The sequence below is a fragment of the Oncorhynchus mykiss genome, chromosome 12, assembly GCF_057628025.1.
Source record: "Oncorhynchus mykiss isolate SJ-2025 chromosome 12, ASM5762802v1, whole genome shotgun sequence".
In the NCBI taxonomy this organism is placed as follows: Eukaryota; Metazoa; Chordata; class Actinopteri; order Salmoniformes; family Salmonidae; genus Oncorhynchus; species Oncorhynchus mykiss.
Window position 1 is genome coordinate 63,348,972 of NC_143033.1, and position 24,663 is coordinate 63,373,634.

General features: G+C 41.5%; 1 protein-coding gene across 1 annotated transcript in view; it reads left to right on the forward strand.

The window, feature by feature from the left end:
• The window catches only part of parp14rs1 (poly(ADP-ribose) polymerase family member 14-related sequence 1), a 33,459-nt gene extending 23,339 nt beyond the window's left edge, over positions 1-10,120 (forward strand). Inside the window, exons 16-17 of the mRNA XM_021624357.3 lie at positions 2,717-2,891; positions 9,122-10,120. Of these exons, the coding sequence (XP_021480032.1) occupies positions 2,717-2,891; positions 9,122-9,405 (459 nt within the window). The 3' untranslated portion in view covers positions 9,406-10,120. The remainder of the gene's footprint in view (positions 1-2,716; positions 2,892-9,121) is intronic.
• Positions 10,121-24,663: the final 14,543 nt, after the last annotated feature.

Consider the following 24,663-nt stretch of genomic DNA (forward strand, 5'->3'; position numbering starts at 1 on the left):
GCTCTAAAGCGCTCCGAACGTCATTGTTGATAACAGTTGGTGAAGACTGAAGCTGGGAAGTGACAGCAGCGAAATCTGTATGGCAATACTTTGAGAAGTTAAATGAGAAGGGGATGAAATGCAAAATTTGCGAGGTGGAATTGAGCTACATTGGCTGTACAGGTGCAGTGCTGAAGGGGAGGCACCCTGAGACCCAACCCAGTGCTGGCAGCAGTGCGAGAAGGGACAGAGTGAGAAAATCACGGTGCTGATTAGAGAAATGATTGCAGTTGATATGCAGCTATTGTCAATGGTAGAGGATGTCGGCGTCAATACCCTAATGGCATATATAGAACCAGGCTACAAGATGCCATGTCGAAAAACCTTGACGGCCCTGATGAAAAAATTGTACAATGAATGCTCTGCAAGAACAAATCGTGAGCTTTCAATCACCATCTGTGGCGTTAACAGATTGTTGAACGTCTATGAACATGCTGTCATACATCACTATAACGAGTTATCACATTGATGAGACGTGGGACATGACGTCTAATGTACTGACAACTGAGAACATGGAGGAGAGGCACACAACAGAGACCCTAAAATGGCATTAATACCATTGTGGGTGAGGGACAGGAGTAAGGAGTACTGTCTGGTAGAGGCCAATACTGCGGTAGATTGAAGAGCATTACCCCCTAGTAGCGGTTATACACAGGACCATATCTGAATTGTTCATTCACGTCATTTTATGATTTTAAAAAAACATTTAAATGAGAAAAAATTGCAATTTAAGAATTGTTTTAGATTTGTCACATCCTTCATCTGCCATATGAAATGGTTTGTTTATTATAGACTTTGATTGTTAGTATTTGGTTAGGCACTTGGATAATAAATGAATAAAGCACCAAACAGTACTGCTAGTCTTCCTGGTAGCCAGCTATTTAAAAAATATACGGTGCCTTGCGAAAGTATTCGGCCCCCTTGAACTTTGCGACCTTTTGCCACATTTCAGGCTTCAAACATAAAGATATAAAACTGTATTTTTTTGTGAAGAATCAACAACAAGTGGGACACAATCATGAAGTGGAACGACATTTATTGGATATTTCAAACTTTTTTAACAAATCAAAAACTGAAAAATTGGGCGTGCAAAATTATTCAGCCCCTTTACTTTCAGTGCAGCAAACTCTCTCCAGAAGTTCAGTGAGGATCTCTGAATGATCCAATGTTGACCTAAATGACTAATGATGATAAATACAATCCACCTGTGTGTAATCAAGTCTTCGTATAAATGCACCTGCACTGTGATAGTCTCAGAGGTCCGTTAAAAGCGCAGAGAGCATCATGAAGAACAAGGAACACACCAGGCAGGTCCGAGATACTGTTGTGAAGAAGTTTAAAGCCAGATTTGGATACAAAAAGATTTCCCAAGCTTTAAACATCCCAAGGAGCACTGTGCAAGCGATAATATTGAAATGGAAGGAGTATCAGACCACTGCAAATCTACCAAGACCTGGCCGTCCCTCTAAACTTTCAGCTCATACAAGGAGAAGACTGATCAGAGATGCAGCCAAGAGGCCCATGATCACTCTGGATGAACTGCAGAGATCTACAGCTGAGGTGGGAGACTCTGTCCATAGGACAACAATCAGTCGTATATTGCACAAATCTGGCCTTTATGGAAGAGTGGCAAGAAGAAAGCCATTTCTTAAAGATATCCATAAAAAAGTGTCGTTTAAAGTTTGCCACAAGCCACCTGGGAGACACACCAAACATGTGGAAGAAGGTGCTCTGGTCAGATGAAACCAAAATGTAACTTTTTGGCAACAATGCAAAACGTTATGTTTGGCGTAAAAGCAACACAGCTCATCACCCTGAACACACCATCCCCACTGTCAAACATGGTGGTGGCAGCATCATGGTTTGGGCCTGCTTTTCTTCAGCAGGGACAGGGAAGATGGTTAAAATTGATGGGAAGATGCATGGAGCCAAATACAGGACCATTCTGGAAGAAAACCTGATGGAGTCTGCAAAAGACCTGAGACTGGGACGGAGATTTGTCTTCCAACAAGACAATGATCCAAAACATAAAGCAAAATCTACAATGGAATGGTTCAAAAATAAACATATCCAGGTGTTAGAATGGCCAAGTCAAAGTTCAGACCTGAATCCAATCGAGAATCTGTGGAAAGAACTGAAAACTGCTGTTCACAAATGCTCTCCATCCAACCTCACTGAGCTCGAGCTGTTTTGCAAGGAGGAATGGGAAAAAATGTCAGTCTCTCAATGTGCAAAACTGACAGAGACATACCCCAAGCGACTTACAGCTGTAATCGCAGCAAAAGGTGGCGCTACAAAGTATTAACTTAAGGGGGCTGAATAATTTTGCACGCCCAATTTTTCAGTTTTTGATTTGTTAAAAAAGTTTGAAATATCCAATAAATGTCGTTCCACTTCATGATTGTGTCCCACTTGTTGTTGATTCTTCACAAAAAAATACATATATATATGTATATATATAAATATATATGTTTTATATCTTAATGTTTGAAGCCTGAAATGTGGCAAAAGGTCGCAAAGTTCAAGGGGGCCGAATACTTTCGCAAGGCACTGTATATATTTTAGCCCACAATGGCAAAGAATCATCTAAAAACTAAGGTTTATGGAATGTACGAAGGACACATTTTAGAGTCTATTAATGGCAGATTAATAATTATTCTTCCCTGATTTATTTCAGATTGAGAGGATCCAGAACCCAAGCCTGTGGAGGAACCTCCAGATCAAGAAGGATGAAATGGAGCTCCGGAACGGTCATAAGAACAACGAGAAGAGGCTCTTCCATGGAATGTGCCACACAACCATCAATCACATCAACCACCATGGCTTCAATCGGAGCTATGCTGGGAAAAATGGTAAGATACACATACTGGGCTTGTGCCGATCTGACCATACTCGTATTCGTATCTTTAAATTGACAGTAGATAGTCAGATCATTATTCATCCAAGATCGCATAGCAGTTCAGACGTCTTTTGTCCTTGTCTTGTCGTGTCCTGTATATATATATATTTACAACTTTTTTTCACATACATTTTATTTTTATTTTCCATCAACTCATCTTCTAAACACTCTCCTGCAACCAGCCTCACCAATTTATATTTATAAAAAAGTATTATTTACCTCAGATCTGCAATCCTTCAGGAAGCTAGCCAGAAACTCCAGGAGGCTGGCCAGAAACTAGCCAGAAGCTAGCCAGGAGCTAGCCCAGAAGCTAATCAGAAGCTAACCACGGTTTGTGGTCATCGGCTGTCCTTTAGTTCGAAAATCTATCGAAAATCTATCGCCAGTTTTGGACGGCGCAGCGCGGCTCGGAACGGAACATACCGGACCAATTTTTCTCTCCATGTCCCTGGATTTCAACTGCTCTCTGGACATTCATACCCGGATCTCACAGCTAGCTAGCTGCTATCCGTGTGACAGTCGGCTTTCGTCGATTCCGGAGCAAACATCGATTGTTCCGGTGCTAGCCAGCTCCGTCAATCACGCCTGAGTTCCATCATTCACTCCTGGGCTGCAGTCACCTATCCGGACCCGTTTCACTACCCGTTTCACTGCCTACGCGGAGCCCCACCGGGCCTTCACAACCGGACTGCCGACGTTATCTACCTGAAGGAGATCCGGCTGGCTCCTCTGTCGCGACGTTACCGGAACGCCCATCTGCGGCCCGCTAACCGTTAGCTGTCTTTCCGGCTGCTATCTGAATAGACAATCGGACAATTTATTTATTTGAATTATTATGTTTTCTTCTCGGGCCTCTATAACTATATCTATTGTTCTTATTTTTGTTGTTGTTGTGTGATTTGGATTAATCCCCTCTACCACACGGAACCCCACTAATCTACTGACCGAACGCAAGAGGTGGCTAACAACAGACTCCATCCTATGCTAGCTTGCTACCGGTTGGCTTGGCTAGCTGTCTAAATCGCCGTGACCCTAAACCAACCTCTCCACTCACTGGACCCTTTTGATCACTCGACTAAGCATGCCTCTCCTTAATGTCAATATGTCTTGTCCATTGCTGTTCTGGTTAGTGTTTATTGGCTTATTTCACTGTAGAGCCTCTAGTCCTGCTCACTATACCTTATCCAACCTATTAGTTCCACCACCCACACATGCAATGACATCTCCTGGTTTCAATGATGTTTCTAGAGACAATATCTCTCTCTTCATCACTCAATACCTAGGTTTACCTCCACTGTATTCACATCCTACCTTACCTTTGTCTGTACATTATACCTTGATGCTATTTTATCGCCCCCAGAAACCTCCTTTTACTCTCTGTTCCAGACGTTCTAGACGACCAATTCTTATTGCTTTTAGTCGCACCCTTATTCTACTCCTCCTATGTTCCTCTGGCGATGTAGAGGTGAATCCAGGCCCTGCAGTGCCTAGCTCCACTCCTATTCCCCAGGCGCTCTCTTTTGACGACTTCTGTAACCGTAATAGCCTTGGTTTCATGCATGTTAACATTAGAAGCCTCCTCCCTAAGTTTGTTCTATTCACTGCTTTAGCACACTCTGCCAACCCGGATGTTCTAGCTGTGTCTGAATCCTGGCTTAGGAAGACCACCAAAAATTCAGACATTTTAATTCCAAACTACAACATTTTCAGACAAGATAGAACTGCCAAAGGGGGCGGTGTTGCAATTTACTGCAAAGATAGCCTGCAGAGTTCTGTCCTACTATCCAGGTCTGTACCCAAACAATTTGAACTTCTACTTTTAAAAATCCACCTTTCTAAAAACAAGTCTCTCACCGTTGCCGCCTGCTATAGACCACCCTCTGCCCCCAGCTGTGCTCTGGACACCATATGTGAACTGATTGCCCCCCATCTATCTTCAGAGCTCGTGCTGCTAGGCGACCTAAACTGGAACATGCTTAACACCCCAGCCATCCTACAATCTAAACTTGATGCCCTCAATCTCACACAAATTATCAATGAACCTACCAGGTACCTCCCCAAAGCCTTAAACACGGGCACCCTCATAGATATCATCCTAACCAACTTCCCCTCTAAATACACCTCTGCTGTCTTCAACCAAGATCTCAGCGATCACTGCCTCATTGCCTGCATCCGTAATGGGTCAGCGGTCAAACGACCTCCTCTCATCACTGTAAAACGCTCCCTGAAACACTTCAGCGAGCAGGCCTTTCTAATCGACCTGGCCGGGGTATCCTGGAAGGATATTGACCTCATCCCGTCAGTAGAGGATGCCTGGATATTTTTTTAAAATGCCTTCCTAACCATCTTAAATAAACATGCCCCATTCAAGAAATTTAGAACCAGGAACAGATATAGCCCTTGGTTCTCCCCAGACCTGACTGCCCTTAATCAACACAAAAACGTCCTATGGCGTTCTGCATTAGCATCGAACAGCCCCCGTGATATGCAGCTGTTCAGGGAAGCTAGAAACCATTATACACAGGCAGTTAGAAAAGCCAAGGCTAGCTTTTTCAAGCAGAAATTTGCTTCTTGCAACACTAACTCAAAAAAGTTCTGGGACACTGTAAAGTCCATGGAGAATAAGAACACCTCCTCCCAGCTGCCCACTGCACTGAAGATAGGAAACACTGTCACCACTGATAAATCCACCATAATTGAAAATTTCAATAAGCATTTTTCTACTGCTGGCCATGCTTTCCACCTGGCTACTCCTACCCCTGTCAACAGCACTGCACCCCCAACAGCAACTCGCCCAAGCCTTCCCCATTTCTCCTTCTCCCAAATCCATTCAGCTGATGTTCTGAAAGAGCTGCAAAATCTGGACCCCTACAAATCAGCCGGGCTAGACAATCTGGACCCTTTCTTTCTAAAATTATCTGCCGAAATTGTTGCCACCCCTATTACTAGCCTGTTCAACCTCTCTTTCGTGTCGTCTGAGATTCCCAAAGATTGGAAAGCAGCTGCGGTCATCCCCCTCTTCAAAGGGGGGGACACTCTTGACCCAAACTGCTACAGACCTATATCTATCCTACCATGCCTTTCTAAGGTCTTCGAAAGCCAAGTCAACAAACAGATTACCGACCATTTTGAATCTCACCATACCTTCTCTGCTATGCAATCTGGTTTCAGAGCTGGTCATGGGTGCACCTCAGCCACGCTCAAGGTCCTAAACGATATCTTAACCGCCATCGATAAGAAACATTACTGTGCAGCCGTATTCATTGATCTGGCCAAGGCTTTCGACTCTGTCAATCACCACATCCTCATCGGCAGACTCAACAGCCTTGGTTTCTCAAATGATTGCCTCGCCTGGTTCACCAACTACTTCTCTGATAGAGTTCAGTGTGTCAAATCTGAGGGTCTGTTGTCCGGACCTCTGGCAGTCTCTATGGGGATGCCACAGGGTTCAATTCTTGGACCGACTCTCTTCTCTGTATACATCAATGAGGTCGCTCTTGCTGCTGGTGAGTCTCTGATCCACCTCTACGCAGACGACACCATTCTGTATACTTCCGGCCCTTCTTTGGACACTGTGTTAACAACCCTCCAGGCAAGCTTCAATGCCTTACAACTCTCCTTCCGTGGCCTCCAACTGCTCTTAAATACAAGTAAAACTAAATGCATGCTCTTCAACCGATCACTACCTGCACCTACCCGCCTGTCCAACATCACTACTCTGGACGGCTCTGACTTAGAATACGTGGACAACTACAAATACTTAGGTGTCTGGTTAGACTGTAAACTCTCCTTCCAGACCCATATCAAACATCTCCAATCCAAAGTTAAATCTAGAATTGGCTTCCTATTTCGCAACAAAGCATCCTTCACTCATGCTGCCAAACATACCCTTGTAAAACTGACCATCCTACCAATCCTCGACTTTGGCGATGTAATTTACAAAATAGCCTCCAATACCCTACTCAACAAACTGGATGCAGTCTATCACAGTGCAATCCGTTTTGTCACCAAAGCCCCATATACTACCCACCATTGCGACCTGTACGCTCTCGTTGGCTGGCCCTCGCTTCATACTCGTCGCCAAACCCACTGGCTCCATGTCATCTACAAGACCCTGCTAGGTAAAGTCCCCCCTTATCTCAGCTCGCTGGTCACCATAGCATCTCCCACCTGTAGCACACGCTCCAGCAGGTATATCTCTCTAGTCACCCCCAAAACCAATTCTTTCTTTGGCCGCCTCTCTTTCCAGTTCTCTGCTGCCAATGACTGGAACGAACTACAAAAATCTCTGAAACTGGAAACACTTATCTCCCTCACTAGCTTTAAGCACCAACTGTCAGAGCAGCTCACAGATTACTGCACCTGTACATAGCCCACATATAATTTAGCCCTATCAACTACCTCTTTCCCAACTGTATTTAATTTATTTATTTATTTTGCTCCTTTGCACCCCATTATTTTTATTTCTACTTTGCACATTCTTCCATTGCAAAACTACCATTCCAGTGTTTTACTTGCTATATTGTATTTACCTTGCCACCAAGGCCTTTTTTTGCCTTTACCTCCCTTCTCACCTCATTTGCTCACATTGTATATAGACTTGTTTATACTTTATTATTGACTGTATGTTTGTTTTACTCCATGTGTAACTCTGTGTTGTTGTATCTGTCGAACTGCTTTGCTTTATCTTGGCCAGGTCGCAATTGTAAATGAGAACTTGTTCTCAACTTGCCTACCTGGTTAAATAAAGGTAAAATAAATAAAATAAAAGATCAGATGACATTCGTGGTTGAAAAAATTGAAGTGTTTTAAATTGCCTAAATAGAGTTTGGCAAGATACCTTTTAATGTACCTGTGCTTTTATAGACCAGGAAAGCTGCAGATCAGAAGCAGCGGACGTGTGTGTGTTCTTAACTTGCAGCAGGCATTCTGAGCGCACATCAGCAGTCTCTTTTTTTCCTACCCTCGCTCCACTTGTTAAATATCATGCACAGTGATAGTTTGCTAGCAAACATCCTCGCCATTTGATTGACCATAGTAGCAGCAGGCAGTAGCAATATAAATGGGGCAAAACATGCGAAAAGTGACTGTTGACATTATTATATGAAGTGAGTAGACCGAATTACAGCTGCACTCTATCCAATTGTGTCACTAGGATCAACCTAAATGTCTTTACAGACAGCAGAACTAGCGGGTTGAGTTATTTAGTACCTCTCACTTGGTTGAGTGACATGAGAGTTGCATGCTGGCAGTTGAAAATGAATTTTATTCTGATCATGGATTACAAAAAATATAGGGATCATAGGGCCTACCCAGTGGCGCAACGGTCTAAGGCATTTCATCGCAGGTGTCACTACAGACCTGGGTTCAATCCCAGGCTGTGTCACAAATGGCCATGATCGGGAGTCCTATAGGGCGGCGCACAATTGTATTATTATTATTTTTTTTAATACCTTTATTTTACTAGGCAAGTCAGTTAAGAACAAATTCTTATTTTCAATGACGGCCTAGGAACAGTGGGTTAACTGCCTGTTCAGGGGCAGAACGACAGATTTGTACCTTGTCAGCTGGGGGATTTAAACTTGCAACCTTTCGGTTACTAGTCCAACGCTCTAACCACTAGGCTAATTGGCCCAGCGCCGTCTCTGGGTTAAGGGAGAGTTTTGTCCGGGTGGGCTTTACATGGCTCATCGCGATCTAGCCATTCCTTGTGGTGGGCCGGGCTTCTAGCCACTCCTTGTGGTGTAGGCTGACTTCAGCCGTCAGTTGAACAGTGTTTCCTCCAACACATTGGTGCTTCCGGGATAAGAAGGCGGTTATTAAGGAGCGTGGTTTGGCGGGTCATGTTTCAGAGGATGCATGACTCGACCTTCGCCTCTCCCGAGCCCGTTGGGGTGTTGCAGCGATGAGACAAGATCGTAATTGAAATTGGGAGAGAAATAATTTTGAAGCATATCATAATCGTATCAGGAAAATTCCTCATATTTTACAATACTTGTTTCGTTTGAGTGCTCGGCACACCCCTAATACATACCCATGAACAAGTAGCCTGGTCGCAGATCTGTTTGTGATGTCTTGCCTACTCCTATGGTCATTGGTAAAAGCCACATGTAAACATTGTCATTCTCATAAACTCTGTCTTGTCTCTGCAATAGTCTAAAATCTAAACTATATTTTTTTCAGCTGCAATGTATGGAAATGGCACATATTTTGCCGTTTCTGCCAGCTATTCTGCCAGTAACACATACTCGAGACCAGATCCACAAGGACAGAAGTATATTTTTCTCTGCCGAGTTCTGACTGGAGATTTCACAACAGGACGACAGGGGATGATAGTGCCTCCAGCTAAAAACACAACATCTGCTCAACTCTACGACAGCGTGACAGACAACCCATTAGGGCCATCCATGTTCGTTGTATTCAACGACATTCAGGCATATCCTGAGTACTTGATCACTTTCCGCTAGACCACAGAGATAAAAGCAATGCAATGAACACTCGTTCTTTTTATCTGCTGTGTAAAGTTTTTATAAATTGCTTTATAAATTGTCATTTATAATGTTTCTTGAAAAACTGAAAATGATTGTTACTTTTGCATGAAAAAGTGTAACTATTACAGGTTGGTTGTATAAGTTTGCTAAAGGACTGTAATTTTATAATCTACAATTGATATGTCCTTTTTTTTACAATCTCAATGGCCACTGTGCTTTGTACAGGTTGTACTTAGGGGTTGGGGCACTTCCTGTGAATGTACATCCTTGTTCACTGTCTCATTGGAAGAACAACTGAAAAAAGACAAAGTACTCTGCATGGCTTGTTTTGGATTGTAGTTCAGTGTTGCCAAGTTGATTGTAAACTATGGTCAATGTCTGATAAGCACATATGACGTGAGTAAATGGATAGAGAATAAGGCTCTACGAAAGTCCCTGACCTGTGCTGAGAAATCATGTGACACCAAACGTGATAGCAAGTGGATGTGTGTGTTTATGAAATGGCCTTTCAATCATTTGCTTGTGCGGAGGAAAGTAAAAATTACGAATACATTTTCCAGCTATCAGATTGACAAATGTGTGTGTGTGTGTGTATATGTATATATATATATATATACACACACTGCACAGAAATGTAAACGCTACATGTAAGTGTTTCATGAGCTGAAATAAAACAAAATCTGACATTTCCCATATGCACAAGAAGCTTATTTCTTTCAAATGCTGTGCACAAATTTCTTTACATCCCTGTTAGTGAGCATTTCTCCTTTGCCAAGATACACTATATATACACAAAAGTATGTGGACACCCCTTCAAATTAGTGGATTCAGCTATTTCAGCTACACCCGTTGCTGACAGGTGTATAAAATCGAGCACACAACTATGCAATCTCCAGAGAAACATTGGCAGTAGAATTGCCTTACTGAAGAGCTCAGTGACTTTCAACGTGGCACCGTCATAGGATGCCACCTTTCCAACAAGTCAGTGCTGTTAGTGTGAAGTGGAAACGTCTAGGAGTAACTGCTGTAATGCATAGAATTCACAAACTTGTTTCAAAACATCACCTGCCATGTCACTGATGCGTTGTGAAACAGTGTAGTTTGATGAAGGCATTGTCTGTATAGTTTTTTGGGCCTTTCCCCCAACATTGTCCCAGCCATATCCGTGGCAGCAGGAAGAATTAAGTCCTCCACAATAGAATGGGGCTTGCCTGTCCTAGCCACTTGGTAGCTCACCATATACAGTGGGGCAAAAAAGTATTTAGTCAGCCACCAATTGTGCAAGTTCTCCCACTTAAAAAGATGAGAGAGGCCTGTAATTTTCATCATAGGTACACTTCAACTATGACAGACAAAATTAGAAAAAAAATCCAGAAAATCACATTGTAGGATTTTTAATGAATTTATTTGCAAATTATGGTGGAAAATAAGTATTTGGTCAATAACAAAAGTTTATCTCAATACTTTGTTATATACCCTTTGTTGGCAATGACAGAGGTCAAACGTTTTCTGTAAGTCTTCACAAGGTTTTCACACACTGTTGCTGGTATTTTGGCCCATTCCTCCATGCAGATCTCCTCTAGAGCAGTGATGTTTGTTTCTAAATGTCTGCGCAAGAGTGAAGGTTTCATCAAGTTCTGAGAGAGTACTTTTGCACATATAACACAATGTGTCTGAGGAAAGGCACTACTCCAATATAAGTGAACCCCAAATGAATGTAGTTCTCATCATATTTGCGCCTCTTCGATGGTCCACCGTCCCTGTCTGTTGTTCGGTGCTTTCCCGGGTAAGGGGGCAGTAGCTCTTCGGCTGCATCAGATTCACAACTGTCAGTGTCCATGCTAGCTGGGCTAACAACAAATGTAGAATTACATGACGCTAGCATTGGATGTGCTCGTGAAAGCAGAACAGCTTGTGTTGTCGACAGGTGCAGGTGTAGTACTGCTGGTAGTAGCAATTGAATTTGTCGATAAATAGAATACATGTAGAGCAAGTGAAGAAAAACAAAATACTTGGCGTCATGTTGTAGCTTTAGGAATGTTATATTTTTCGAAAAACCACATTTTTCAGTCCAATTAGTACCTACTAGCAACACGCATAACCACCAAACCAGACAGGCAAATTCAGGGCAGCTAAAACAACTCAAGCCAAGAACAAATCACTTATAATTTTATATAGAGCTATAGCTGAATGGAACTTTTTACCAATCCATATTTCTCAGGCAAAAAGTAAATCAACCTTCAAGAAAAAAAACATCTAATGTGATAGACCGTATGACTGGACAGCAAATAGAAAGTAGAAAGTATCAACTGAATGTTAAGTGTTTCCTGTCAGGTATTCTAATTATCTGTATTGTCTACTTGTTGAATGTTTGAAGTCTTGATAGTGGTTGTTTGTATTTTCTTGTTAACTGTAGTTGGACCCCAGGAAGATTAGCTAGCGTTATGTCGTCAGCTAATGGGAATCCTAATAAAAATGACAAAACATTACTACCAGTAGAGCTAGTATGTGTCTTTAAAATCAATTTTCGAGGAAACGAAATGAGCAGTAGCAACGTTTGGCTACATAAGCACTGTTAGTGGAATTTCCGCGAGAGATTAACGATTAATGTGATTGGATGTTAATTATTTGACTAGTCTACTTGTATTTGACATTGTTGTTATTTTGTTGAACACTAGATGGTTTAATTTTATTTTTGGCAGTGAAACAAGGCTGCTCAGGCAAGGGGGGAAAAAACTCACCCAAATGTATTGCCCTGTTGTAAAAATATAAATGGACTGTTTGAAAATGTGAAGATTTATTTTTTTATTTTTATAAATGTGAATCACATTTTTATTTGGCGTACCCCTGAGGAACAACTTGCGTCGTCGACAGGTGCGTACCCCAATTTGGGAATACCTGTTCGAGACAATATATAAAAAAGATCTCAAAAACCAAAAGAGGAATTACTAAAAACTAAACCAAAGAAGAAAATAACGCAACTGTCTTTTGCATTAAGTACATCAAGGGTTCGGAGAAAATGAAAGCGATCCTGAAAAAGCATTGGCATATTCTACAATCAGACAATTTTTTAAATAAAAATCGCACACCTCTTAAAGGAACCCCACTGGTGGTCTATAAGAGTGGTTGCAATATTGGAGATAGCTTGGTGAGATCTGACATGCCCCATGAGCCCACTCAGACACTATTGACACCTATCCCAAATGGGAACTACAAATGTGGCTCATGCGCACACTGCACAGCACTATGAAAACAGCCTTCTTCAGACACCCACATACAGGTCTAAAAATCCCTGTAAGGGAATACCCCCCTGAAATGTAAAAAAAAAATGAATGGGAACATATTGGCACCTTACGAAACATATACACGGTGTCCAATACCACTCAATTCCACTCAATTCGGCGTTGTTTCATTCAAAATTGATTGCAAATGCCATATGGCAAATGCCAAGTGTAACACTGCAAAAATCCAACAGATGGCGAGTGTGCTCCACCGTTATTTTTTCATATTGTAAATGGAACACAAGTCAAGACCCAGAGTAAAATTTTGAGAAATTAATTTTTTTTCAAAAACTTATCACCCCCTTAAAAAAGTGCTTTCTGCATAAGGCATATGTGTTGTCCATTTGCAATATGATTTCATAGGAAGTCAAAAATAGCAAAAAATGTGAAAAAACTTATCACCCCCTTTTTTTTAACTTGTCCATAAGGCATATGTTTTGTCCATTTGCAATATGATTTCATAGGAAGTCAAAGTCAAAAGTCACTTTATTTTTGGCCAAATGCAATAAGAAATGTCCAAATGCAATATGAAAGATTTGAAAGTGCCAAAATCAGGATGTTATGTCCATTTGCCATGTACGATCAATGGAAGTCGGTTTACAAACACAAAAGTCAGTGAACCATGTCCAAAAGGCATTTATACTGCCAAAATGATATATAGCACGATGTTAATCCATGAATCAACCTAGATGGTCTATTTGTCATGTATGATGAGGGAGAAGAGGGACTGTTGTTTTTTAAAGATTTTTTGAAAAATGTCCAAAATGACAAGGGGCGCCCGCTATTGGATGGGCACGGGCCCATATCATAATCGTATCAGGAAAATTCCTCATATTTTACAATACTTGTTTGAGTACTCGGCACACCCCTAATACATACCCATGAACAAGTAGCCTGGTCGCAGATCTGTTTGTGCTGTCTTGCCTACTCCTATGGTCATTGGTAAAAGCCACATGTAAACATTGTCATTCTCATATACTCTGTCTTGTCTCTGCAATAGTCTAAAATCTAAACTATAATTTTTTGAGCTGCAGTGTATGGAAATGGCACATATTTTGCAGTTTCTGCCAGATACTCTGCCAGTAAAACATACTCGAGACCAGATCCACAAGGACAGAAGTATATTTTTCTCTGCCGAGTTCTGACTGGAGATTTCACAACAGGACGACAGGGGATGATAGTGCCTCCAGCTAAAAACACAACATCTGCTCAACTCTACGACAGCGTGACAGACAACCCATTAGGGCCATCCATGTTCGTTGTATTCAACAACATTCAGGCATATCCTGAGTACTTGATCACTTTCCGCTAGACCACAGAGATAAAAGCAATGCAATGAACACTCGTTCTTTTTATCTGCTGTGTAAAGTTTTTATAAATTGCTTTATAAATTGTCATTTATAATGTTTCTTGAAAAACTGAAAATGATTGTTACTTTTGCATGAAAAAGTGTAACTATTACAGGTTGGTTGTATAAGTTTGCTAAAGGACTGTAATTTTATAATCTACAATTGATATGTCCTTTTTTTTACAATCTCAATGGCCACTGTGCTTTGTACAGGTTGTACTTAGGGGTTGGGGCACTTCCTGTGAATGTACATCCTTGTTCACTGTCTCATTGGAAGAACAACTGAAAAAAGACAAAGTACTCTGCATGGCTTGTTTTGGATTGTAGTTCAGTGTTGCCAAGTTGATTGTAAACTATGGTCAATGTCTGATAAGCACATATGACGTGAGTAAATGGATAGAGAATAAGGCTCTACGAAAGTCCCTGACGTGTGCTGAGAAATCATGTGACACCAAACGTGATAGCAAGTGGGTGTGTGTGTTTATGAAATGGCCTTTCAATCAGTTTGCTTGTGCGGAGGAAAGTAAAAAATTATGAATATATTTTCCAGCTATCAGATTGACAAATGTTTGTGCGTATGTATATATATAAACACACTGCACAGAAATGTAAACGCTACACGTAAAGTGTTTCATGAGCTGAAATAAAACAAAATCTGACATTTCCCATATGCACAAGAAGCTTATTTCTTTCAAATGCTGTGCACAAGTTTCTTTACATCCCTGTTAGTGAGCATTTCTCCTTTGCCAAGATACTTTTGTTTATATATAGTGTATGTGGACACCCCTTCAAATTAGTGGATTCAGCTATTTCAGCTGCACCCGTTGCTGACAGGTGTATAAAATCGAGCACACAACTATGCAATCTCCAGAGAAACATTGGCAGTAGAATTGCCTTACTGAAGAGCTCAGTGACTTTCAACATGGCACCGTCATAGGATGCCACCTTTCCAACAAGTCAGTGCTGTTAGTGGGAAGTGGAAACGTCTAGGAGTAACGGCTGTAATGCATAGAATTCACAGACTTGTTTCAAAACATCACCTGTCATGTCACTGATGCGTTGTGAAACAGTGTAGTTTGATGAAGGCATTGTCTGTATAGTTTTTGGGGCCTTTTCCCCCAACATTGTCACAGCCATATCCATGGCAGCAGGAAGAATTAAGTCCTCCACAATAGAATGGGGCTTGCCTGTCCTAGCCACTCGGTAGCTCACCATATACAGTGGGGCAAAAAAGTATTTAGTCAGCCACCAATTGTGCAAGTTCTCCCACTTAAAAAGATGAGAGAGGCCTGTAATTTTCATCATAGGTACACTTCAACTATGACAGACAAAATTAGAAAAAAGGAAAAATCACCAGGTGCACGGCTGTGCATTTGCAATATGTTTCAATGTGCATTTACCATTATGAATTTGACATGCTCAAAAATACTGCATAAATGCAAAATTGACTGGCTTGATGAACTTGGGATGGCCGGGCAGTGATAGTGGTTCCTCTCCATCGCTCGTTGTGTTGATTTCATCATATCCATTTGGTGATGTTTTTTCACTGTTGAATCATATTGCAAATACACTGTGCATTTGCAATATGTTTCAATGGGCATTTATCATCACAAATTTTTCATGCTCAAAAATACTACAGGAATGCGAAATTGACTGGCCCGATGAACTCGGGATGGCCAGGCAGTGATTCTGGTTCCTCTCCATCGCTCGTTGGTGTTGATTGCAGAATGTCATTTTGGTGATGGTACCTCACTGTTTAAACATATTGCAAATGGACAAAATTCAGCCAGCAAGTCACCGTCCATCAGTCAATTAGATATCATTTTGACACCAAACTGATACAAACTGACACCACACCCACTTTTTCCAACTAATTTAGAAGCCAACTATCACATATTTCAGAGCTGGCCCAAAATTAACAGCGCCTTCTGTTCAAACCATAATAAAAACATAAAACACAAAGTTACGTTCCCAAGTTTCGGCTCGATAGGTCATTCGGTGCCCGAGCAAGACCTTAATTGGTGCTGAAAATCCACTTTTTTTCCATGCCTTGCTACAGGGTCCTTGAATGAGCTATTGGACAGAAACGCTGGGGTCCGTCTCTATGGGCCGAGCCGGTTTCAATGGACCTAGTCTTGCGACTCTGGGACTTTTCTAAATGTCGTCATTTTCGTAATGGTCCAAATGAATTGAAATTATTGCAAATGTACGAGGCTGTTTCTCGTTCTGAGGACGTTCTAGAGCCATATAACTCACCATGCACTATCGACCTGAGCTCTAGAACAGGTTTCTAAAGTTTCAGAACTCTAGGTCTGATGGTTCTTTAATATTTCAAACAAAGGTAACTATTGCAGGCTCTGTCTGTCTCTACGCACCACACCGTGTCCCTCCGTCCAAGCTGTGTGTGTGTGAGTTTTTGGCACCTTTAAAGGTTGGCACCTTTAAGGGTGGGTTATCTTTGGTCTCTTTGTTGCCTCTATGATTAATGCCCTCCTTGCCTGGTCTGTGAGTTTTGGTGGGAGGCCCTCTCTTGGCAGGTTTGTTGTGGTGCCATATTCTTTCCATTTTTTAATAATGGATTTAATGGTGCTCTGTGGGATGTTCAAAGTTTAGGATATTTTTTTATAACCCAACACTGATCTGTACTTCTCCACAACTTTGTCCCTGACCTGTTTGGAGAGCTCCGTGGTTTTCATGGTGCCGCTTGCTTGGTGGTGCCCCTTGCTTAGTGGTGTTGCAGACTCTGGGGCCTTTCAGAAAAGGTGTATATATACTGAGATCATGTGACACTTAAATAAAGTCCACCTGTGTGCATTTCTAACTAATTATGTGACTTCTGAAGGTAATTGGTTGCACCAGATCTTATTTAGGGCCTTCATAGCACCATTTTTCCGTTAAAAAAAATAAAAAATAATTTGCAACAAGTAATTTTTACCATTTCACGTCACCAATTTAAGCTATTTTGTGTATGTCCGTTCCATTTTTTCCAAATAAAAATCAATTTAATTTAAGGGGATGAATACCCCTTAAGGGGGATGAATACCTTTGCAAGGCACTGTATGTCCCTCTGTAGACAAAATGTAATCTGCTTCTCTCTCTGTTGGTATGTGTATTTACAGTACTATTTGTTTCTCAACCACGGTGTATTTGTACACTAATGTGTGTGTATCCCTTTTATCTGTGTCTCTGTACAGTCGTGGCCAAAAGTTTTGAGAATGACACAAATATTAATTTTCACAAAGTTTGCCGTCTTTAGATATTTTTGTCAGATGTTATTATGGAATACTGTATAGTTACAAGCATTTCATAAGTGTCAAAGGCTTTTATTGACAATTACATGAAGTTGATGCAAGAAGTCAATTTTTGCAGTGTTGACCCTTCTTTTTCAAGACCTCTGCAATCTGCCCTGGCATGCTGTCAATTAACTTCTGGGCCACATCCTGACTGATGGCAGCCCATGCTTGCATAATCAATGCTTGGAATTTGTCAGAATTTGTAGGTTTTTGTTTGTCACCCACTGCTTGAGGATTGACCACAAGTTCTAAATGGGATTAAGATCTGGGGAGTTTCCTGGCCATGGACCCAAAATATCAATGTTTTGTTCCCCGAGCCACTTAGTTATCACTTTTGCCTTATGGCAAGGTGCTCCATCATGCTGGAAAAGGCATTGTTCGTCACCAAACTGTTCCTGGATGGTTGGGAGAAATTGCTCTCTGAGGATGTTTTGGTACCATTCTTTATTCATGGCTGTGTTCTTAGGCAAAATTGTGAGTGAGCCCACTCCCATCAGAAAGGGGTTCTCCAGAAATGTTGACCACAGGTACTACAAGTCCTTACACCATGGCAACCCTGCCTCCCTACAAGCTATGGGTATTGATCATGTTCCGGCCTCTATTAGAAAAGGGGACCGTCTTAAACAGTTAAACCAAAGGGAAAGTTTTTGGATTTACAAACTACAGGCCACTAAATACCCTGGTTTAAATGAAGATATGGATTTCTCACCCTTCCTGTAGGGTCGTGATAGGTCCATTTGCTGTCATCTAGTGGACATTTTGCTATGTTTAGATTGTTGTTGTTCATGTGTTGCTGTGTTCTAGTGTACTAGGGAATATATTGCTTTCTTATTCTTGACACTTCTCCCAGTCATATTTAAGGTTAGAACTACCTTTCTAAGTGTTCTGATACTTCTAGCTTGGAGTTGTATCTTTATGATAACATAGCTACAGAATTTCACCTTTTAATGTGTATATTCTTGCTTATTAGGTGTGTCCAATCAATTTTGTAACCACTCATTCTTTCAATTAGGGCTAATTGGAAAAGCTGTTCAAAAGAGGACATTGTATTCCTTTTTTTTGTACTCCCTGATGAAGGCCATGCAGCCGAAACGTGTCGTTTAAAAAAAACTTTGTTTCTATTGAACATGCCATACTAATAAAGGAATTTTATTAATTATATGAAGAGTGCCTTGGTCCTCCTTTCTTTTTGATTACCAATTTACCCCTTTTACCAAGGAGCACCTTCTATATCAAAATGTACTATTGTGTACCTTAGTAGCGCTTCCCTCCTCTTTCTACTAGTATAGTAGCCCTTATCCAGCTATCCAGTTAGCTAAACACTCATTGAATTTTTACACATTCTTTTATTTTACCTTTATTTAACCAGGCAAGTCAGTTAAGAACAAATTCTTATTTTCAGTGACGGCCTAGGAACAGTGGGTTAACGGCCTTGTTCAGGGGCAGAACGAAAGATTTTTACCATGTCTGCTCGGAGATTCGATCTTACAACCTTTCGGTTACTTGTCCAACGCTTTCATAAAAAAATATATATTTCACCTTTATTTAACCAGGTAAGCCAGTTGAGAACAAGTTCTCATTTACAACCTGACCTGGCCAAGATAAAGCAAAGCAGTGCGACACAAACAACAACATAGAGTTACACATGGAATAAACAAGCGTACAGTCATTAACACAATAGAAAAAAAAGAAAGTCTATATACAGTGTGTGCAAATGGCGTGAGGATGTAAGGCAATAAATAGGCCATATTAGCGAAGTAATTGCAGTTCAGCAAATTAACACGGGAGTGATAGATGAGCAGATGATGATGTGCAAGTAGAAATACTGGTGTGCAAAAGAGCAGAAAATAAATACTCCGAGCAAGCACTGACCAACTGGCAAGTGTCTTCTCTGACATTTTCAACCTCTCCCTGTCTCAGTCTGTAATACCAACATGTTTCAAGCAGACCACCATAGTCCCTGTGCCCAAGAACATTAAGGTAACCTGCCTAAATGAATACCGACCCGTAGCACTCACTTCTGTAGCCATGAAGTGCTTTGAAAGGCTGGTCATGGCTCACATGAACACCATCATCCCAGAAACCCTAGGCTGACTCCAATTTGCATACCGCCCTAACAGATCCACAGATGATGCAATCTCTATTGTCCTCCGCACTGCCCTTTCCCAGAGTTCCTCTGTCCAGTGTCTGTGTTATTTTGCCCATCTTAATCTCTTTACTTTTTACTGGCCAGTCTGAGATATGGCTTTTTCTTTGCAACTCTGTCTAGAAGGCCAGCATCCCGGAGTCGCCTCTTCACTGTTGACGTGGAGACTGGTGTTTTGCGGGTATTATTTAACAAAGCTGCCAAACTCAAACTAGACACTCTAATGTACTTGTGCTCTTGCTCAGTTGTGGCCCGGGGCCTCCCACTCCTCTTTTTATTCTGGTTAGAGACCGTTTGCGCTGTTCTGTGAAGGGAGTAGTACACAGCGTTGTATGAGATCTTCAGTTTCTAGGCAATTTCTCGCATGGAATAGCCTTCATTTCTCAGAACAAGAATAGACTGACCAGTTTGAGAAGAAAGTTCTTTGTTTCTGGCCATTTTGAGCCTGTAATCGAACCCACAAATGCTAATGCTCCAGATACTCAACTAGCTTAAAGAAGGCCAGCTTCATTGGTCCTTTGATCAGGACAACAGTTTTCAGCTGTGCTAACATTTTCAGTCAATTGGAGGTGTACCTGTGGATGCATTTCAAGGCCTACCTTCAAACTCAGTGCCTCTTTGCTTGACATCATGGGAAAATAAAAATAAATCATCCAAGACCTCAGAAAATAAATTGTAGACCTCCACAAGTCTGGTTCATCCTTAGGAGCAATTTCCAAATGCCTGAAGGTACCACGTTCATCTGTACAAACAATAGTACACAAGTATAAACACTATGGGACCACGCGGCCGTCATACTGCTCAGGGAGGAAACGCGTTCTATCCCCGAGAGATGAATGTACTTTGGAACGAAAAGTGCAAATCAATCCCAGAACAACAGCAAAATACCTTGTGAAGATGCTGGAGGAAACGGGTACAAATGTGTCAATATCCACAGTAAAACGAGTGCTATATCCACATAACCTGAAAGACTGCTCAGCAAGGGAGAAGCCACTGCTCCAAAATCGCCAGAAAAATGACTACGGTTTGCAACTGCACATGGGGACAAAGGTCATACTTTTTGGTGAAATGTCCTCTGGTCTGATGAGACAAAAATAGAACTGTTTTGCCATAATGACCATCATTAAGTTTGGAGGAAAAAGGGGGATGCTTGCAAGCTGAAGAACACCATCCCAACCGTGAAGCACGGGGGTGGCAGCATCATGTTGTGGGGGTGCTTTGCTGCAGGAGGGACTGGGGCACTTCACAAAATAGATGGCATCATGAGAGAGGACAATTACGTGGATATATTGAAGCAAAATCTCAAGACATCAGTCAGGAAGTTAGCTTGGTTGGAAATGGGTCTTCCGAATAGACAAAGACCCCAAGCATACTTCCAAAGTTGTGGCAAAATGGCTTAAGGACAACAAAGTCAAGGTATTGGAGTGGCCATCACAAAGCCCTGACCTCAATCCCATAGAACAGGCAGAACTGTGGGCAGAACTGGAAAAGCGTGTACGAGCAAGGAGGCCTACAAACCTGACTCCGTTACACCAGCTCTGTCAGGAGGAATGGGCCAAAATTCACCCAACTTATTGTGGAAAGCTTGTGGAAGGCTACCCAAAATGTTTGACCCAAGTTAAACAATTTAAAGGCAATGCTACCAAATACTAATTGAGTCTATGTGAACTTCTGACCCACTGGGAATGTGATGAATGAAATAAAATCTCAAATCAATAATTCTCTCTACTATTATTCTTACATTTCACATTCTCAAAATAAAGTTGTGATCCTAACTGACCTAAAACAGGGAATTTTTACTACGATTAAATGTCAGGGGTTTTTTGTCAGGGGAAAACTGAGTTTAAATGTATTTGGATAAGGTGTATGTAAACTTTAACTGTATGTCATTTGACTGCAGGAAAGGGCTACAGTTACCCTGTTAAGTAAACTGAACTCTCGTTTTAATATGCTAAAACTATTCCTTTTTAAATATTTTTTTCAAAAGAACCATAGAAAATAGTAAAAACATAGATTAAGAGCAATTGAGCTAGTTCTACTTTTGAGTAGTCCGAGCACAACATGTCAACCCTACTACCAATGGATAGACAGGCTGGAAATGTTTTAACAATTTCATTTTTTTTGTGAAGTTTGCATTGAATTGCCACTGTTACAAAGGAATTGATGGCTGATTTAAGAAGAAATTGTCAACCCTGTTACTTTATTTGTCATCTAATAGGCACTTACTTCTCAAAGGCACCGAGTTGGTGAAACAACCCATGTAATCCAGTAAAGACAACGTGTAGACTACCAGTATGATGCAAAGAAAAATTTTGTTTATATATAGTTTATATAAGAGGAACCACATGGACTTGGAAGCAATACTGTACATGGCTGCATAGATGGCTTTAGCTGTTATGTTTGGTTACTAAAGAAAATTCAAAAGTATAGTTTCACTAGGTAATCTAACTCAGGCACTTCAACAGTCAACACATCAAAGGGGAGCCAGGGAGGCATGGAATTAGCCAAATCCCCTACTTTAATCTTGAAAAATAACACTTTATCTAAAAAAATATATAAAAATGTTGACTTTGTTCTCCAAAATAAATGTCTAGTTTATTCTATTCTCAAAATGTTACTTTGTTCTCAAAAATAAATTTAAACTCTATTAAAAATATATTCAAACTTTTTTCTTGAAGCTTAATATAGACTATTTAAAAAAGAATGCTTCTTTATTCTCAAAATATTGCCAACTTATTCACTTCATTTTGACTTTATTCTTGAAAATTCCAATATTTATTTAACCTTTATTTATACAAGTTTATCTAATTGAAATCTGTTTTGAAATCTGTTTTGCAAGAGATTGTTCTAGAACAAAAGCACATTTTTGTTTTCTGTTGCAAAATGCAAAAAAAAATGGTTTTGGTTTGCTCACCCTAATTAAGACGACCCAGCTGTGTCCGGAGCTGGGTTCCCCCCCCCCCCCCCATGGTTTTCCACCGTAGGGTTTGGGGACCATGGACCATTGGGGTTTCCAATCCAGACAGGTAGTGAGACATGTTATGTTTTAATATCCACTCTAGAAAACGTTCTGAATGGTGCAGATAGAGATAACATGAATACAAAAATCATATCTGTTCAATCTACATAATAATATTTATATCTGAAAATGTTATATACTCCTGAACTGGCCATCGGGTGTGTATGTGTGTGACACCCTGAGGCCCCTATTTCTAAGGTGTACGTGCGACAGCCCCCACTTGTGGCCTCCTCTTCTAAGGTGTATGTGCGACAGCCCCCACTTGTGAACCCCACTTCTAAGGTGTGTGTGCGACAGCCCCCACTTGTGACCCCCACTTCTAAGGTGTGTGTGCGACATCCCCCACTTGTGACCCCCACTTCTAAGTTGTGTGTGCGCCAGTACATAACCCCTACTTCTAAAGTGTGTATATGCACGACTATCTCTGAGCTGCAGGTGTCTGCCTGTGCCTCGTCGATTTGATTAGACTGATGAATAATAATGTATGAATAATTCATGGTTCTGTGAGCCGACAGGGAGCCTTTCATTATGCTAAACAGACACAACATCTATTCATTCCTAAAACAGAGATTCTGCTTCCCAAATGGCAGCCTATTCTCTATATAGTGCACTACTTCGGTCTCTGTGCGTGTGCATGCGACAGGCTGTGGCTCCCATATCTAAGGTGTGTGTCTGTTTGTCTGGTATGTGTTTATTTCAAGGTGTGTGTCAAAATTGGTGCACAATGTAGGGAATAGAGTGCCATATGGGACGCACCCAGAGTGTTTAAGTGGATCCCCCTAAAACATCATCAAACAAAGTGAGATTGTCCAAACAGGACACAGATGTTCCAGGCTCTATGCTCCATGGCAGGGTGCTTGCGGATGGCTTTAGAGAGAGGCCTTGTTTGGGAAAACGTGGCAGATGTGGATAGGCTACCATTCAGCAACCCACTCTCCAGAGACATCATGGTCATGTCCATTAAATTTGAACTTGATCTATTTGTAAGATGAAAAGATCATGGTTTTCTTTTTTTTAATTACATGAACCAGGTTTCCATCCATCCTTTTTATACGAGTAAAGTACATGTAAAAAAATATATATACAAAATTCACCACAGGCCTGATGGAAAAAGCTAATTTGTCGGGAACCTTTCCAAATGCCGACAAAACAAAATACGCTAAAGACAAGGTGGGATATTTTTCCCTTCATTCCCTATTGAAGATACAGTGGGATATTGGTCATGCTGCACTTCCTAAGGCTTCCACGAGATGTCAACAGTCTTTAGAACGTTGTTTCAGGCTTCTACTGTGAAGGAGGGGGGAATGAGAGGGGATTGAGCCAGGTGTCTGGCAGAGTGCCATGGACTCGTGACGCGCGTTCATGTGAAAGTTACCTCGTGTTCCATCTGCGTCATCTGATGAAGATCGTCAAAGGTTAGTGATTCATTTGATCTATATTTCTGCTTTTTGTGACTTTTTGGCTGGAAAAAGGGCTGTGTTTTTCTGTGACTTGGTGGTGACCTAACATAATCGTTTGTGGTGCTTTTGCTGTAAAGCTTTTTGAAATCAGACACTGTGGCTGGATTAACGAGAATTTTATATTTTAAATTGTGTAAAATACTTTAATTATGAGATTTTGTTGTTTTGAATTTGGCTCCCTGCACTTTCATCTACTGTTGGCGGGGTGGGACGCTACCGTCCCACATTTCCCAGAGAGGTTAAATGTATTTTCGATCATCCCGTGGAGGGCAGAGAGAAAGTCTGTTTTAGCTCCAGCACGGGAATCAGACGGCTGCTGAGTATGTGCTTACCTCCCGGACAGTAGCAGCTTCCAGTGGATGGAATGAGCTGGCACTCAGCACGTTATTTAGAAGAGGTCTGCGCGAGGAGGCCCAGACGGAACTGGCCTGCCGAGATGACAACGTCACCCTGGACGCACTCATTGCGATGGCCATCCGTCTGAATAAACTCCTCCAGGAGTGTAGGCAATTCCATCGCTTCTCTCCCTCCAGCGAGTGTTCGGGATCAGAGCCTGAACCCATGGAGGTAGGGGTCACACGCCTTCCCGCGGTGGAACAATGCAGACGGATACAGCTGGGGCTCGGTCTGTACTGTGGCCAGGGAGGGTACAAGCGCTTGCGGTGTCCGTTACTTCAGAATCCGGGA